The sequence below is a fragment of the Trachurus japonicus genome, chromosome 22 (assembly GCF_045865225.1).
Source record: "Trachurus japonicus isolate A0001 chromosome 22, Traja_1.0".
Taxonomy (NCBI): domain Eukaryota; kingdom Metazoa; phylum Chordata; class Actinopteri; order Carangiformes; family Carangidae; genus Trachurus; species Trachurus japonicus.
Window position 1 is genome coordinate 13,810,893 of NC_140928.1, and position 16,246 is coordinate 13,827,138.

At 45.2% G+C, this 16,246-nt stretch overlaps 1 protein-coding gene across 7 annotated transcripts in view; it reads left to right on the forward strand.

Moving 5' to 3' along the window:
• The first annotated feature begins 9,662 nt into the window (after positions 1 to 9,662).
• The window catches only part of qkia (QKI, KH domain containing, RNA binding a), a 76,438-nt gene continuing 69,854 nt past the window's right edge, over positions 9,663 to 16,246 (forward strand). For all 7 annotated transcript variants that reach the window (XM_085767099.1, XM_085767104.1, XM_085767102.1 and 4 more), the window contains exon 1: positions 9,663 to 10,098. In XM_085767099.1, coding sequence (XP_085623225.1) covers positions 9,954 to 10,098 — 145 coding nt within the window. In that variant the 5' untranslated portion in view covers positions 9,663 to 9,953. The remainder of the gene's footprint in view (positions 10,099 to 16,246) is intronic.

A 16,246-nucleotide genomic window follows, 5' to 3' on the forward strand; every position in this document is an offset into this window, starting at 1 on the left:
GTGTTTTCTGTCTGACTCTATTTATTACTGTAACTTAATACCAGCACAAGTTTTGACAGAACAAATCTGCTCGTTAAAATCCACCAGAATGTTTGATATATTATCTTTTTATTGTTATTATTTTATTACTTTTATTTAGTTGGCCGATAAGGAAATCTTTGATGCATAGTGCTGTGTATTTCAAACAGAGTTATGCATCACACGCTCTTTCAAAATGTATGAAAACATATTGATTTTAGAGTAAAACTTCACCCAGAATTTATCTTTTGACTATCAAACGCTCATCCCCTGTAGACTTGAATCTTGACTGTAAAAAGTTTGCTGTTTGCTCGTGCAGAGAACAGCAGCTGCGGCCTGTTTAAATTTATGTCAGCGACAGTAGATTTCCTCTGCACGATGACAAGAGTTGGAAAAAGTGTCAACAGGTCCATAGAAACTTCTCCAACCACTCCAGCAGCATCTTTTGCAGCCACCCTTTAAGTATGCAGAGTATGAACAGTACTCTAAAGACAGGGTCATGGATAGATATGATATTTTGGAATATAAATATTAAATACTTCATTTGCTTCTGCTGAAATAGTAAGCAAATGAAAGCTGTTATCTCTAAGCTTTGAATTAAAAATGTGCTAATGCAGTTCTGAGAGGAAGCAGAAAAAGAACGATTCCAGTGATGCGGACCTGTTTTTCCCGTGTCAGATCATCACGTCCTGCTGCACCGTGCTTTGTCCTGCTCCACGACTGCTTCTATTCACAACTGCAGCAATGTTTTGTATTGTATTGTTGCACTGTACCCATTCTGTCACAAACCCAGCAGGAGACAGAGCCTGTCTAAACACGCAGTGAAAGACACATAGGAATGACGGCCGACAGCATTCCTCTAGACAAACACACAGTCGTACGCACTCACGTTTGGTTACCGTCTTTTTGAACTCGCAAACCCCACAGTGATCTTAGCAAACACTCAATGTGGTGTGTGTGCATGTGGGTCTATTCATTGGATGTTTGTGCATGACAGCAAACGTGCATTCTTTGTTTATCAAAGCAGCCAGTAACTCAGTCGGCGTCTTTAACCAACTTTGTGTTCTCATGCTGTGCAGACTGAAGGTGCTCTCTGCCTTTATCCTGTCATCCTCTACTGCATTAAAGTCACAGTGGAGACTTCTTCCCAGAGACACAATGGAAGTTTAGCAACGGTGCCCCCACCTACACACACACACACACACACACACACACACACACACACACACACACACACACACACACACTTGCGCATATACGTATACAATCCCGAGACCCACAGAGGAAACATGGTGTAATTGATTTCTGACACTCACAAGGACACTTGCGCCGTCTCTTATTGTAAGTCATGTCTCCAGCAAAAGCAACTTTACAGGCCTGCGGAGGAATCTATTCTCGAGCCGCGGACAGGTTCATAATGCTCATATTTCAACCTCAGCACAACTTGAAAAGAATGTCACTGAATAGGTGTTCCACGCTACTGAACCCGGCCGAGCGGTTCTCTGCCTGCTGCTTGATCTGTGCAGTGAAAGACGGAGAAGCAGTGCGGACTGTGGAGCGCTCCCCTCTCGACACAAAATACACATTTCACCTTAATAACTGAGGCTGCATAACAAAACAAATACAGCAACAGCGGAGGCGCGTGAACTGCTTTTAAAGTGGGGGGGGACAATTTCACCTCTGTTCTCGCTTGATGAACGGATCGAACTCTGAATAGCCTGTGGTTCCGTCGAACTGTATCAGTGACGCCCCGCTGTCCCGCTTCACCTGTCCAATTTTACTGAGCCACAGGCTAGCAGCTAGCCAGCCACGGAGAGAGAGCTTAGAGATAGAGAGGACAACTAGAACCAGGATGGAGTGAAACACGGCAAATGTTTCTGCTAAGCTTCAAACATTATTTGTATCTTCAAACAGGCAGACATTTTACTCTTTTTTTTACCTCCCATCTGCTCATACAATGTCACACAGCCCATAATATGCAGACATTTCCTACAGTTCACGTCTTCACGCATAGGGCCAGGGCAATCTGATTGCTTTGGCTCAATTAGGCCACATCACAGGAGCTAATGAGCATTAAATGTTAAATGGCATCCGTTTCGACCTCTTCAGGAACCCACTGAAGCTCATTAAGAAAAGGTGGCAGTCTGGAAAGGAACATGAGAGTGTATGGTCTTGATTCGAGAGCCGCACACACCCACATATAGGCTGAAGCACACGTGACGCGCGTGTACACAGTAATCGCAAAACAATAGCAAACAACAAACACCAAGCTGTAATTGCTCATGCAAGTAATAGAGTCGACTGTGAAATGAACAGGAATGGAGGCAACCAATGAGGTTATTTGGCCTATCAAAGGCATCAACGCATGACTGGTCCAGACCTACAGGCCCGGAAAGACCATGCATGACATTACTGGAATTTCACCCAGATCTCATCCTGTTCTGACATATGAAAAAAACAACAACACAACCTTCAAGAATAAATTTAGCATAGAGCAGAAATCGTTCCGATCATCATATTCTGACCTGTTTCTGTTAGTCATAATGAGCAATTGATCATTGTGTGACTATGGGTGCTCTAACACACATAAGGAAATAAATGGTCCGCCTGCTCGCTATATTTCCTCCAGTCACAGAACACAGGTTATAACATCATGCTCTACTTCCCTACAACAGATACTATCTATCGCAGATAAAGTCACATTATTATTTTCAGTTGAGAGCATTTCCGAGTTGTGTGTTTTGTTTTCTTTTATTCCTTGTCTATTGTGAAAGATCTGGCTGATGGCAATCATGGCGATATTATTGATCTAACATGTTACTCAGTCATTTTTTTTGCAATGTCTCTGTGCCCAGTTACACACTGCAGAGATTAATGAAATTCTAGCTTTGCTGAAGAAACAGCAGATTCTACTTCAAGGTAAACAAAAACACTTGCTGATATTGTTTCAGGGTTTCACTGCTCTTGTGTGTGTATTCATTTTTCTACATCACGTGGTTCATGTGTTTATTTTCCTCAGGCTCCAAGGTGATGCATTCAGGGTGCCACGACCCCACCGTTATACAGTGTGTAGCATTCTTGCACATCTACCTTCGTCCTTACAAGGGTGAAATAGCGTTCTCTAATCCACAACCTGGCCTAATCCTCACTCTCCATTGCAACTGGACTCCGGGGGTCAACCCTAGACGATTTGGGGCCCGTGGGCACTCACTCAGCCCCGGGGTTATTATTAGCCGAGCTAGCTCAGCCCTTCACAACAGCTGCCGCTGCCCTGCAGCAAGCAATAACTCCCACCGAGGAACACATGCAGGCCATTTCACTGATGGAAACCCTAAGCATTGCACCGACACCGGGTGATTTGTACAGAAAATTCATACAGACACATAGATCATCACGTTGGACCACGCAGACAAGTGTTTACATGTGTGTCTGGCTCGCAACCCCGTGAGCTACTCCAGCCTCCAGGTTGAGCCGTTATCTCAGAGCGAACAGCGAGCTGGCTCCACGGAGCTCAAGTTTGTCCTTGTGCATCTCCGTCTCACCACATCACAGTGGTGGCAGGCCAACAAAGGCTTTTGTATTGCAGTGAGCTGCGCAACAAAAGCTACACAAACACGCAGATAGCGTTCTGTTGACGGAGGGGAAAAAAGAGATTGAGAAAAGTAGAGAAACGGCTGAGACTGAGGAAGGGAGAAAAAGACAATTATGGAGGAGGAAAGTCAGCTTGAAATGTGTGCGAGTGTGTGTGTGTGTGTGTGTGTGTGTGTGTTTGAGAGGGAGAAAACGTGTTGAATAAAGAGGACGACAAGGAGATATGTAGCAGCGCCCAAGCTCTGAGACAGACCGGCAGTCCATGATCAATCCAGCATGGAGAGGAATGATGGGAAGGAGAGACTGTGTGGGCCAGGTGGAGATGGATGGATGGAGGGAAGTGGGATGTTGTGTCACCTGGTAGAGAGAGCTGTCTAGCTCCGGCCAGACCCGAGATTTAGGAGCAGTCAGCTGCAGAGAGAGGAATAAGAGACCAGAGAAGAGAACAAGCAAGTGGGGGGAAGGTGATGTGATGTGTGTTTGTGATGTGTGTTTGTGTTTATCTTTCTCCCTCACCAGAGAAAAACAGAGGAGAACTGAGGGGACAACTGGCGCTTCAACGACATCACCGCGCTCACTTAGGCTGCTTTGCGTTGAAAATCGGATTACTCATCCTTACGGGTCGCATTTAAGATCAAAGTTGGGTTGAGTGTTGCATGTCGTGACGTAACCTCCCGCGTTCATTCAGGAAGTCTTCATTTGTTTTCTCCTTTTTCACATCCTTCCCTTTTCTTGTCTTTTTCCCCTCTCTCTTCCCTTCTTCTGCTGTGCTGTCTCTCTTATTCCACTGCTACCATCTCAAAAGGCAGATTGTTAGCACCAGCAATGAGGGGATTGTGCTGTGCAACAGAAATAAATGCCCCCCTGGGAATGATTCGTCTTGTTCGCGTCTGCCTGGCGGACTCCGGGGACCGACTGAGCATGTGCAAGACAGGAGGACAGCACAATGGAGATTTATCTATCTGCCTCTCCATATGCCAGGTGTCTGATTCACAGGCTTAATTCAAGAGTGGTGGAATAATGTAAACATTTTGAAAGAGGAGCCTGGTATTCTGTAAAGCTCCCCTTAAATATTAATGACGTCTGCTAAAATCTCCCATGCTGGTTTTGGTTTTGTATCTGTGCTCATGTGTGTGGCTGTCGGTGTGTTTAGATCCCAGAGCGGGCCACACCGCAGGATCAATCCTCCTCTGACCAGATGTGATCAATCAGGATTCTCTCCGTCACTCTCTGCGTCTCTCACTCCCTCTGTTCTTCTTCCTTCCCCTTCCTCTTCCTCTCCTACAGGTCTTATCACTCACAAACACTCATTTCTTTTCCCGCTATGGGCTGGTAGGCGCACACAGACGGGCGAACGAGCAAGTAAACAAATACAGTAGGAGCAGGAATGGACCCACACTGTTAACAAGTGGCGGGGACAGACGCGGCGTCGGCTGGGCTTCTCTAAGCTGTATTGACACCAGCGTGTTCTCCACAAGGGACAGAATGAGGAAGGAGGAGACGGAGGAAACTTGTTTATCCTCAGCCTGTGCAACTGTCGCTCACTGTAAAATAGTAACTTTGTGCTTTTGTGTGTCATTTCCTCCTGTTGATTGATGATCAGCAGGTTCGAGGTGAGAATCTGGAGGTGATGTTTTCCCATCACAGCTTTCTATCACAAATGGCTCCAGCTGCGCCGACTCCCCACCCCACACCCTCTTCTTTCCAATCACCCTCTCCCCTCCCGTCTGTGCGACAACAGGCAGGCCAACAGGCATTTCCATCACCAGATTGCCAAACCACTGGAGCATCTAGACTACAACACCCAAGGTGACCTTTAACAAAATAGAGAATGGTGAATGGCGGTGGTAATGTAGAGGCTTCAGCTTGAATTGTCAATTCTGAGTGAATTGAGTTTTTAACACTTCACCAGCTAATAGTTAGTTTTAGTTTGTCAACGGTAACCACACTTTTCACATGTTTAGTTTAATTTGTGAGGAATAAAAGGAAAGAAACAAACCTGTAATAAGTTTCATTCCTGTCATTCATCTTTAAATACTGGCTGTATGGTATGCATACATCTTGTTCTTCATCCACTTTTAGTATCCACTCTCCCTGTTCCCACAACCACAAATAGGCCAAAGACCTGTGGAAAAACACTGGTTTAAAAATACAGTGTGTGAAGCACAAGTGAGGTCCAAGATTAATTTGAAAATGGATCTTATTGTATTTCTTTTGCTCTTCTCTAATCTTGTAATCCAGTCCATGAGCATCCAGTCAGTAAAACATGAGCGATGCAATTGTTGCATAATGGTATGGCTCAGTTTTACAGTAACAACACAATTATGCGTAACGACCAACATTTGGCAAGGAGTGATGATACATGATCACTTTTTAAGTGTTGAAGCAGAGCCAAGCTCAAAGTTCAGTCGTTCTGGTTGAGGTATTTTTCTGTCCGGTGCAGTCAGAAGAGTGAGTGAACATGAAAGTGTGACTTCCTCTTTACTGTTAAACATAAAACCACGTGAGCTGCTGCACTGGGATGTTGATCTGCTGTTGAATTTCATAATTGTAAAGTAAATACTTCACAAACAGAGTTAAATAGCAACACAGCCAAATGTGAAATGTAACAGTATAGCTATAGTGACATTTTAAAGTGGTTCTTTAAATGTACTGATGAAACATTTAATCTACAACACCACCAAGATAAAACCAGGGGATTACTCGTCCTTTCACTGTCTGCAATTCTTAAAAAATGTTGGGTGACTGACAATAACAGATGCATAAATGCTTTTTGAGCGCACACAAACAGGTCGAGTGCAACGGCGCATGGACACGTCTATAGGAGCGCTAGCAGAGTATTTCTCATGTCATGCTTATGATATGAGTTAAAATGAATAATAGGTACATTATGTATTTCTCTGTATATGCTCTGTATATGCTGTGGTTGCTAGAAGGACATTTATTTCCGTTCCCTCTTTCCTCAAAATGTAAATGACCCAGATTCTGCCAGCGCTTTTTTTTCCCCACAGTCCCCAAACTAGTAATTCAAAAGAAAAAAGCGAGAGATGTTGTTCGTGTTTGTATGTATGTGTGTTATCGGAGCCTGTGGGCCTCTGTTTGCCTCCTCCAGAGCCACAGCCGTTATCACAGACAGCCTTGCCTCGACAGAGTCACCAGCTCCCACTCAATTTCCTGCGGCTGTGGCCCCTGAGGCGGGCTGCAACCGGCTACAGGGCCCCTACCGAGGGCCGCATTGTTTCCATCAGCATACTTTCAGTTGTAAACCCAGGGCGCTCTCCAAGCTCATTGTGAGCGAGCTAACAGCCTCTCTTCAAAAGGGGCTAAATGCATGTTCATTAATTATCTGGATCCTTGTTAATTGGATTAATTGTTGAATGGAAACCGTGTTATTAAAAATGACGAAAACACAAGGGCAGGGGGAGCAAAAAGGGGGATTAATATCGTTTTCTGTTTACTCTCGGGCTCTCAGAAGCCACTAGCATGTGTGCACACACTCGCACACACTTAGGTTTGCACTGCCTGTCTATTACTGTGTCTCCAACTCTGTGTTGCTGCTTCACACACACACACACACACACACACACACACACTGAAGCTGTATGTGACCCAGCCCAGAAGAATGAGCGCGAGGCAAGGTGCAAATTACCATGCGCACCGTTGGAGATAAGAACTAAACCCATTTTCAAAGCTCAGAATAAATGCCAGATTCTTTTTGATGCAAGAAGACTGTGACTTTTTCCATCTCTTATATTCAAAGAATGAGGGAGGAGGGGGAAAAAAAACATAAAGTCAACACCATGAACAATTGAGCTATCTCCAAGTCACATGAAAAATGGGGTTTCTCATTCCCTCTGCCTATCTACTTACGCTTATCCACCAAAATCACTTATCAGTGTTTGACTTCAAGGGATTTGTTATCATTCTGGCTTCAAGATACTGCTGATACTGCAGACCGTGTGGACAACAGGACTAATATGACATGTCCTGTGTAATTGGTGTGGTGCAAATGACAAGCAGCCATTATGCAAAATCCTTTCTACCTGTACTTTCTTGCGGTCACTGGTTCAAACTGTGGCCATCAAATTGTGAATATCAGACACACTCCAAAAGGAAACAAATATGCAAGTAGATCCTTTGAGACATTAGGCTGTTAAACCCAACCAGACATAAGAATTTATATTTTATATGCAGAGTCTAAATTGACACTCTCCATCTTTACTGAATAACCTCTTAAAAGTCCATTTATACCAATGTTTCTGCAACCTCTCAGTGATCTAGACTCAATGATAATCTAACAAAGGTAATCAGACCTGAAGAAACCAAGGTAAAAACGTTCAATGTCTTCATTTTGTTTGACAAGATTTTGTCTCATCTGAACCAACTGAAGCTCAACCTTAATTATAGTAATAATATACTGCAGCTATATGTGGATGCTGGCTGAAGGGCAAAGAGACAGGATCCAGTAAATGCATTGCATTGGTTGTTAAGGCAACTGTATCTGTCTTCTTGATGTGGAAGCTCCTGTCGCCTGCTGCACATCCAAATGATGTTCTCTGGAGCTGGAACCCTGATTGCACGTTTTTTTTAGGGGAATACACAAGATGTTTTTCTTTTCAGTGTAATTAAACTTGTCCAAAGGCATCACCAGATGTAGCTGATCAATTTATTGGACATGTTGCACGACATTTTTCAGGAGCTTGGATTTAATTTTCCAGCCTCCGTCCATACCAACACAGTGGCAACAAACTAAAGCCAGAAGGTCATGGTGCAGCTGTTTGAGCATTCATGCACCCGGTGTGGGGACTACTTTTACAAAGATGTGAGTGGGTGAGCTCTAAGCGGACAAACTGAATGAGGGCCAAGGTCAGGACTCAGATTTTGCTGGGCCCCTCACAGCCAACAGCTGTTCAAATCAAAACGGACCAGTTGCGGTTTATTTTCACACTAAGCAGGAAACCGGAGGTAGCTGGTTTGTGTGTGTTCCATTGATCAGGGATGTTAATCTTCTGAGGATATGTAGAAAGGTCCTCCCAAGGACAGGACAATGAAAAGGCTCTATTGATTACTGGAGCGTTGATCAATCGGTCCCAAGACAGATAACAAGATGTACAAGTCTTGAGTAACAATAGGCATTTTGTAGGATAAGGACTGCACCAGTTGATCTTTTTTTTTTTTTTTTTTCATATTTCAGTATTTCAAAATGAAGCCTACACATGCCATCCACCATCAGTCTGTTCTGTAGGCCGGTCTTGGCAAATACACTACCACTGTCACACTCTAGCCTTGTGCATTCAAGTAAGAAGCTGAGAACACTCTCAACCCACATACTGTGCAAACCACATCATGATGCCATACCAGATCAGTAGGCCCATACACAATCATTGTGAAACCAGACTTCAAAAAAGCCGAAAATAAACAGGGGTGCTGTGCTTTCAAGTAGTTACTGTAATTGTCCCATCATATGAAGAAATGAATGGAAGTTAATGCATACACATGCCTTTTACACATAGCATTGTGGAAGGGGGAGAAACCCCATCTAAATCTGGCAAAGAAGTTATTTGTTGGGTTTGTTTACCAACAAATTCAAATAGAAACCAATATCGAAATAGCCCAATAAGCTGCCCCTTTGATTTTCACTTCTTCAAATCAAAGCAGAGAAATAACAGGACTACAGCCAATATTTAAGATACACATAAGTTATGAGACCTCTGAGGACAGTGGCACACTCTCAATGATCAAAACAAATGTCAAATGATGTGATGTTGCTTTTTAAGAGAGGAAAGGGAGAAAAAAAAAAGAGTAAACGTGTGCTGCTGCTGGTCGGTGTTGACAACACTTGAGAGGGGCATTATGTGCATTCCTGCGCACTATGCACCATTGGCCCGAATTCCTGTCCGTCATTCCACCACAGCCGCGTCGCTCCGCCCCCTCTTGCGCAGATGTGAGCGCTGATTGGCTCTCCCATTAGTCCTCCGAATTCCCCCGCTGGCCAATCGCTGTCGAGGAGGACGGACCCTTTCCGGTGGAACCGTGTGTCGCGCCTACAGAGCGCACACGGCGTAGAGGAGAGTACGGCGCACGAGTCTCTGGAAGGGAGATAACGGGTTGTGTTTTTGCCCCCCTCTCCACTCAAACAACAAGAACAAACCAAACCTGATTTTTTTTAGGGGGGTTTACAGAGTCTTTTGCTCACTAGGAGGAGGGGAAGCGAGGGATTGGGAGCCGCAGGTTTTTTTTTTTCTTTTTTCGTTTTTTTTTTGTTCTCGCCTTTTTCCCCCGTAAAAGAGGATTCTGTGTGTTTTTCGCGGTGGTGGTTTGTGTTCTTCGCTCTCGCCGCAAAGATGATGGTCGGAGAGGTCGAAGTGAAGGAGCGACCGAGGCCGAGTCCCGACTATTTGATGCAATTATTAAACGAGAAGAAGCTCATGACGAGTTTGCCAAATCTCTGCGGCATCTTCACACACCTGGAGAGGCTTCTCGATGAAGGTAAGAGCATGGGTGGGTAGGTGGCGGGGGGGGACACACAGTCTGGACAGTGTGTGAAGGGAGAGAAAGAAGGGAGAGGGGGAGACACACACTGGGGGGAAAGGAAAGGAAAGGAAAGCGGGGTGGGATTGGGAAGCGTGACCACGGCGCAGGTCGCTACCATCGACACCACCAGTTTCCCCGATATTGCTGACCGTAGCAACCGTTGCTGGCCGTCCCAACTTCCACCGAGCAAAACCTGACATCCAGTAGTTAGGCTACGTTACCCCCTTCTTCCTCCTTCTCTCTCCCTCCAGTGTGAGTTTGTTTTTGCACAGCGAGATTGTGTATGTGTGTGAGGAGGGACCGAGAGTTGAGTTTGAGCCCTATAGCGTCAGGCAGACAAGGCTTTCTTTCCCCCTCGTTGGAGTTTGTGTTTGTTGCTGCTGCTGCACTACTCTTGACTTTGAGGAGGAGGAGGCGACGAGACGAGACGAAAACTTTCTCACACTCTTCTCAGTCAGGGGGAAAACGCCACCAATGACAACGCAACAACAACAACAACAAAAGTATAGCGAAGTTTTTGGGGCCCCACTTTTTCATATTAATGAAGTGTCAGTGTCGGGTTACTGGGGGTGAGTGAGTGAGTGAGGGGGGGCTGGTTCCACATGTTCCCCAGCAGGTTAGCTTCGGGGTTAGCCACATTTGAAGCTAACGAGCTCTGCTGCGATCCGCTAGTGTAGCTACGTCTTCAAAAAAAAAAATATATATATATATATATATATAGAGGACGTAACATCGTGTGCGTTTAGTCTCGGACGTGTATGTCAAGAAGTATTATAAACAAAGGGGGGTTCAACTTTCGCTGTCCTCCCCTTGTCGTCGTTTTCTCTTTGCTTCGAGGGGTTGTGTGTGTGTGTGTGTGTGTGTGTTAGTTGTTGCCCAGCGGCCGAGCTTAAAAGCACGGAGGAATGTGTCTGCTTGTTGCCCAAACAATAGCCAGTGAGTTGCTGCTGCTGCTGCTGGGAGGGGGAGTGCACGAAGATTATTTCAACCGTCCAACTTTTTCATTAAAAAAAAGAAAAGGAGGAGGACACCGTTGTTTGCCTCCCTCTATTTTTTTGTACCTGCTAAAGCATTTGTCTTCAAACGAGAGTGTGTCTCGATAATATTTCCTTCCCTTTGCTGCAGCAGCTCCGTCGTGTTTTCTCTGTGTGTGTGTGTGTGTGTTTGCCCTACCAAAAATTGCGTCGCCTTTTGTCGGCGGCGCCATCCCGACGGGATTTGTCTGTCTACGTGTATTTCCAAACCATTGTTAGTGTTTTTCTTTTTTCTTTTTTGGCACACACACACAGATACACCGCGGCGGCGCAAGATAAACGTGGCTTATTTGCCGTTTATGTTGATGGTATCAATAACATAAGCTGGTCTAAGCGGAAGGTTGGACCTATGGTTTATGTAACTGATCTGGGGACACTAGAGAGCGCCACAGCCCCCCTAGCAGACTGTCCCCGTGCTGTGTTGTTGGGAGTATCGTATTGGACACATTGACACAGATGAATTAGAAATAATATGACTATGTCTGTGTTAATGAATACACGTCTTCAGAGACACACACACACGGCACAGCACAGCAGGCGCAGAGCCCCGTGCATGTGTAATAGTTTCGGCTGCATGTCTGGATGAGTAGGCTCTTCAGTATGTGTAGTTGCTAAACCGGTTTGCAAAGATTTTTCTTGTTTCCTTGATGGGTGATAAACAAGACAGGTCAGGCGTTAAGCGGACAGTTTCACCACGAGGAAGCCACATTAATGCAAAATGTAAAACACTAAACAAAACATTATTACTCAAATTAAGTTTTAACCTTAATGTTAGGTTGGCACAATGAATGTTAATGTTCCTCTGGTCTGTCTAATAAAGCCCAAATACTCTTTTATTATCTGCGGTGATGTTATAATGTTTTACCACCAGAAAAATGGGCATTTCCGTTTCAGATTGAGTCTATCAGAATTTTTTTTTTTTTTTTTTTGCAGTGAAGTAACAAAACAGTGTTTGTTTAGTTTTGTTTGGGAAGGAGAATAACAGTATTTGAGCAGTGTGATGGTAGTATTTTCCCCACATAAGAATCACCAAGTTTGATTCACTCCACACCCCTTAAATGCTTCACAAAAGAAGCACTATGAAGTTGTTGTTTTTAGAAAAGCCAATTGCTTTATTGTTCCCCATTGGGACTGATGGGGTGTGTTGATATTTTCATTGAAGGGAGAGTCAGGAAACAGACTTGTTTTCTTTTTCATTCCCGTTCCCCTTTGCAGTTATACCCAGCCCCAATGGTCGCAGACCCTGGCAGGCTGCTGAATAGCAAAGAAGAGGGACCATGCTCTGTGTAGCGCTCATTTACTCTCAACTACTCAGCTGTGCTGCTGTTGGCACACTGTACGAGCCAAGCCAATGGAAGCAGTAAACCTTTTTTTTAGATCCTTTGTGGCCAATTGGGATTTTCTTCTATTTTTTTCGAATCTGATTTGTATACATTTTACACTCATTGGCCTTCACTTTTTCACACTAAGTAAATCTGTAACGGAGAGTGGCTGCTCTGATCAGGGTGTCCAGTTGTGATTTTAGGGAGGACCGTTAGACCAAGAGATTCACCATGGAACGAACATAGTCCACATAGAACGAGCAATACTTTCTCTGCGTTTCCCTAAATCCTGTGATCAGAAGGTGCAGAACACCTAACACAGTATAACTATTAAGTTATTTTAAAAAGGGGGTTAAATTGCCCCTTGTTTTATGCAGTCACACAGTGCTTTGCGTTTTGCCCGTGTTACCTACTCGTATACCATCACTTCTGAGCAATGAGTGCCGAACTTAATTAAGAGTAAAAACGCACTGCACTTAGCAGAGATGTGGTCTGAATGTGGCACAGGCAGTAAGTGCTTTTAAGTAAACGCAACATTTTCAATTTTTCAAATCTTTGCTTTGTAAACACTGCCTTTAAATATTTCAAATCTACCTACGACCTATAAATTCCATCTTTGCTTCTTTTGGAAAGTTAAGTAATCGCGTGACGTGACGTCAGATTTAGAAATGACTAACACTGATTTGCATATCTATTTTTCGTTTCCATCTGTTTTTGTAGCTTTAGAGAAGCCGGGCTGTTTAAAGTTCAGAAACTGCTCCTGCACTGCTGAACTGGTCTGACGCTTCTGCGCAGCGCCTGGCAGGGTGAAAACGGATTAAAAAAAAAAAACCCTTCCCTGTCTGGTGTTAAAGAAATCATGGGTGAGACGCTCGCGACTCCACAGCCTAAGGTTTACAAGGGTTTCCACAGCACCAGCCCAAACTTAACCACGCCGCCAAAAATTGCGTGTGTGTGTGATGAAAGCCACCCCAGTGCAGAAGAGGCCTGTCTGACTGTCTGCTTCCTGTTAGGGGCTGTTGGGTTTGCTTTCCCCCTTTGGACGGGGCTGAAGCTCTGATGCGATATTTGGGGCCGGCCGGCCTCCTCCCACTCCCTGTTTGTTCTGCTGTGAGCTGACCCCACCCAGGTCGAAGCAAACGCACAATCCAGTGTGCAGTTTTTGAAAAAGAGAAAAATAACTGTGTTATTTTAAACGCTGTTACAGTGTTTAAAATAACCTTTCCCTTTGGCCTAGTCCTCACAAATTGGTCAAGTGTGTGTGTGTGTGTTATTTTTAATGTGCTGCGTTAGTTACCCTGTGCTGTCAGATTGCTTCAATTCCAGTGCAGAAAAGTAACTTTTAATTATTTTCTATTTGTACTTTGTGGTTGCTTGTTGTGCATTGATGGATGGAGCACATTTTCTAACTGGTTCTTGCTTGTGGAAAAGATCAACATTACACCCAACCTCCAGACTGTGATTTTCAGTCAGACAGGAAAAGACTCCAGAAGGAAATCTTTAACTTGTGTGGTGTTAATTGCATTTGATCTAACACGTTTATTTTGTTTTTGTGTGTGTGTGTGTGGAGTTTTCTCCTCAGAGCATTGTGTGTACTTTTTTTCAGTCGGTGCTGTTTTCATTGAAATGAGGTGGTTTTTCAAGGTGACAAGAAGAAAGCGATCGCTACTTGAAGCAGAAGTAGACACCTAACCGTCTCTCTCTAAAGCGTCAGTTGTCTTTGCAGAGGGACACAAGTTTCTGCATTGTCGATGAAACACCTTTTGTCTCCTGAGTCTGCACTGTTTTGTCGGCTTAAATGTGATTGAGCATTTGTGAATAACCTCCCTTTGTCAGGCATAAGTGCAGCAAATATGAGCAACTGCTTTTTTAAGAGTCTTTTCCAAATTGTGAGTCTCTCAAAGAGTGTAGTCCTCCGACAGCTGCACATCTCTGCCCCACCCACCCACCCACCCAACATTTCGTGCATGTCTACACAGCTGTTTCCATGGTGGAAGAAAACTGACACCACCCTTGTGTGTGTGTGTGTGTGTGTCGCGCCTGCCCCCAACTTTAGTGGTATGTGTGTGTGCATGGACGTCCATGTAACGCCGCCAATACGTATGTAGCCCCTCAAGGTCACTCTGGCCGATTGACAGCCCCCCTTTGAAATCCCCTTGCGTTGCAGTTGTTCATCTCCCAGAGGTGACACCTGCTATGGAGGTTTTTTTATGTCTCTTTACGATCTGCCAGCCAACAAGCTGCTTCAAATTGCTGTATTTTCTCTTGGCAGGAGGAGACAGCCCGTATAACATCTAGAGAAGTAGCCTACTAGTGAAGCGCTGTTTTAAGGTAGCGGAGCATAGGAGAAAGGAAGAGTTTTTATTTTTTGTTGTCATGAATGCGGTGAGTGTTTCTGTGCGAAACAGAATAGTCAGATTGACTGAAATTTAATATAATCCAAGTTCCCCATACCTTTTCCTTACAGGCTCTTTTCTTTTTTTTTAGCTTTATTTGTATAATAGATTAAATGGCCCATTATTCCATTGCACGCTGTGTGGTGGAGCTGCGCGGTGCATCGTACCGTGCTCGTTCATGCCACAGCAACCCCCCCCTCCACGCCCCCACCCCCTTCTGCAAATACAGTTTTGTGTGTCTGCTTGTTTGTCTCTGTGTGCTGTGATTTAACAGGACATTCCCGGGAGAGCTGTCAGCATTTGGAGGACAAACTGTCTGCTGTCCACTGTGGTGCGTTTGAAGGGAACTGGTCCTTTGGGAGCAGCTGCTTGGAGAACAGATTTTGATAAATGGGAGAATGCTAGAAGTCTGCGTTTGGTTTTCTACCTGACGTCTCATATTTCTGCCAGTCCGTCTCAGTGGCTCTACCCCCTGATTTCTTTTCTGTTTCTGTGTCTGTGTTGCGGTCCGCGCCTTACTGCCGTAGCTTGACCCCCGGCATTCCTCAACACAGGGCCAGACCTGCGCTCACCTTTGACATGCAATCAATTTATCGGCTAACAAGACTGAGCGCTGCTCGCAAAGTAAGATAGAGCTCAGAGCCGTGAGAGAGCATGGATAGAGTCTGACAGGAAGAGAGAATTAGGGGTGTTAGGCCAGGACTGTTGTTGCAAGCAGAAACCTGTTATAACCCCCACCCCCAACCCTTTTCTCTACACCCCCCCCCCCCCATTCTATCCCAAAGCGCCACTTATAAGCTGGAATTTAATTAACCGGGAGCCATTCTGTGAGCTGGTTTACTGAGCCGTCGCCACCAGTGAGAAAGCAGAATTGGAGGCTTTGTGCTGTCTCTCTCTGTCTGCCTCTCTCTAGCCCTCGTGATCTTTTTTTCCCAGTCTCTCCTCCCTGGTTATAAATTAGGTGGTAACACAAGTCTGACAGGGTGAGGTGTAGAGGTTGTGGCAGGACCCCAGCGTTGCCTGGCCTGTCTTCCTTCTCGCTCGCCTCTGTAGCAGCAGCAGCAGCCAACCTATCCAGCAGCAGCAGCAGCAGCAGCCCCACCACCACAGTTTACCCGCCCACCCCCGACTCTGTGAGCTTCAATCCCTGTTTTAACTCCCACCACCGGACCAAACTTGCTCCTTGGCCTCGCTCCAGCCCCAGAAACGCCACTCCCCCCCTCCCTCCCAGCAGGTGCTGTATGATAAAGTCATCCAACGGCAGCTTGGGCTCTTATCTCAGGCCTCAATCCCATGAGTGCTGGGACCTCCTTATCGCTGCTGCCTCTGCCTGGCCTCCTGTCTCCGTACC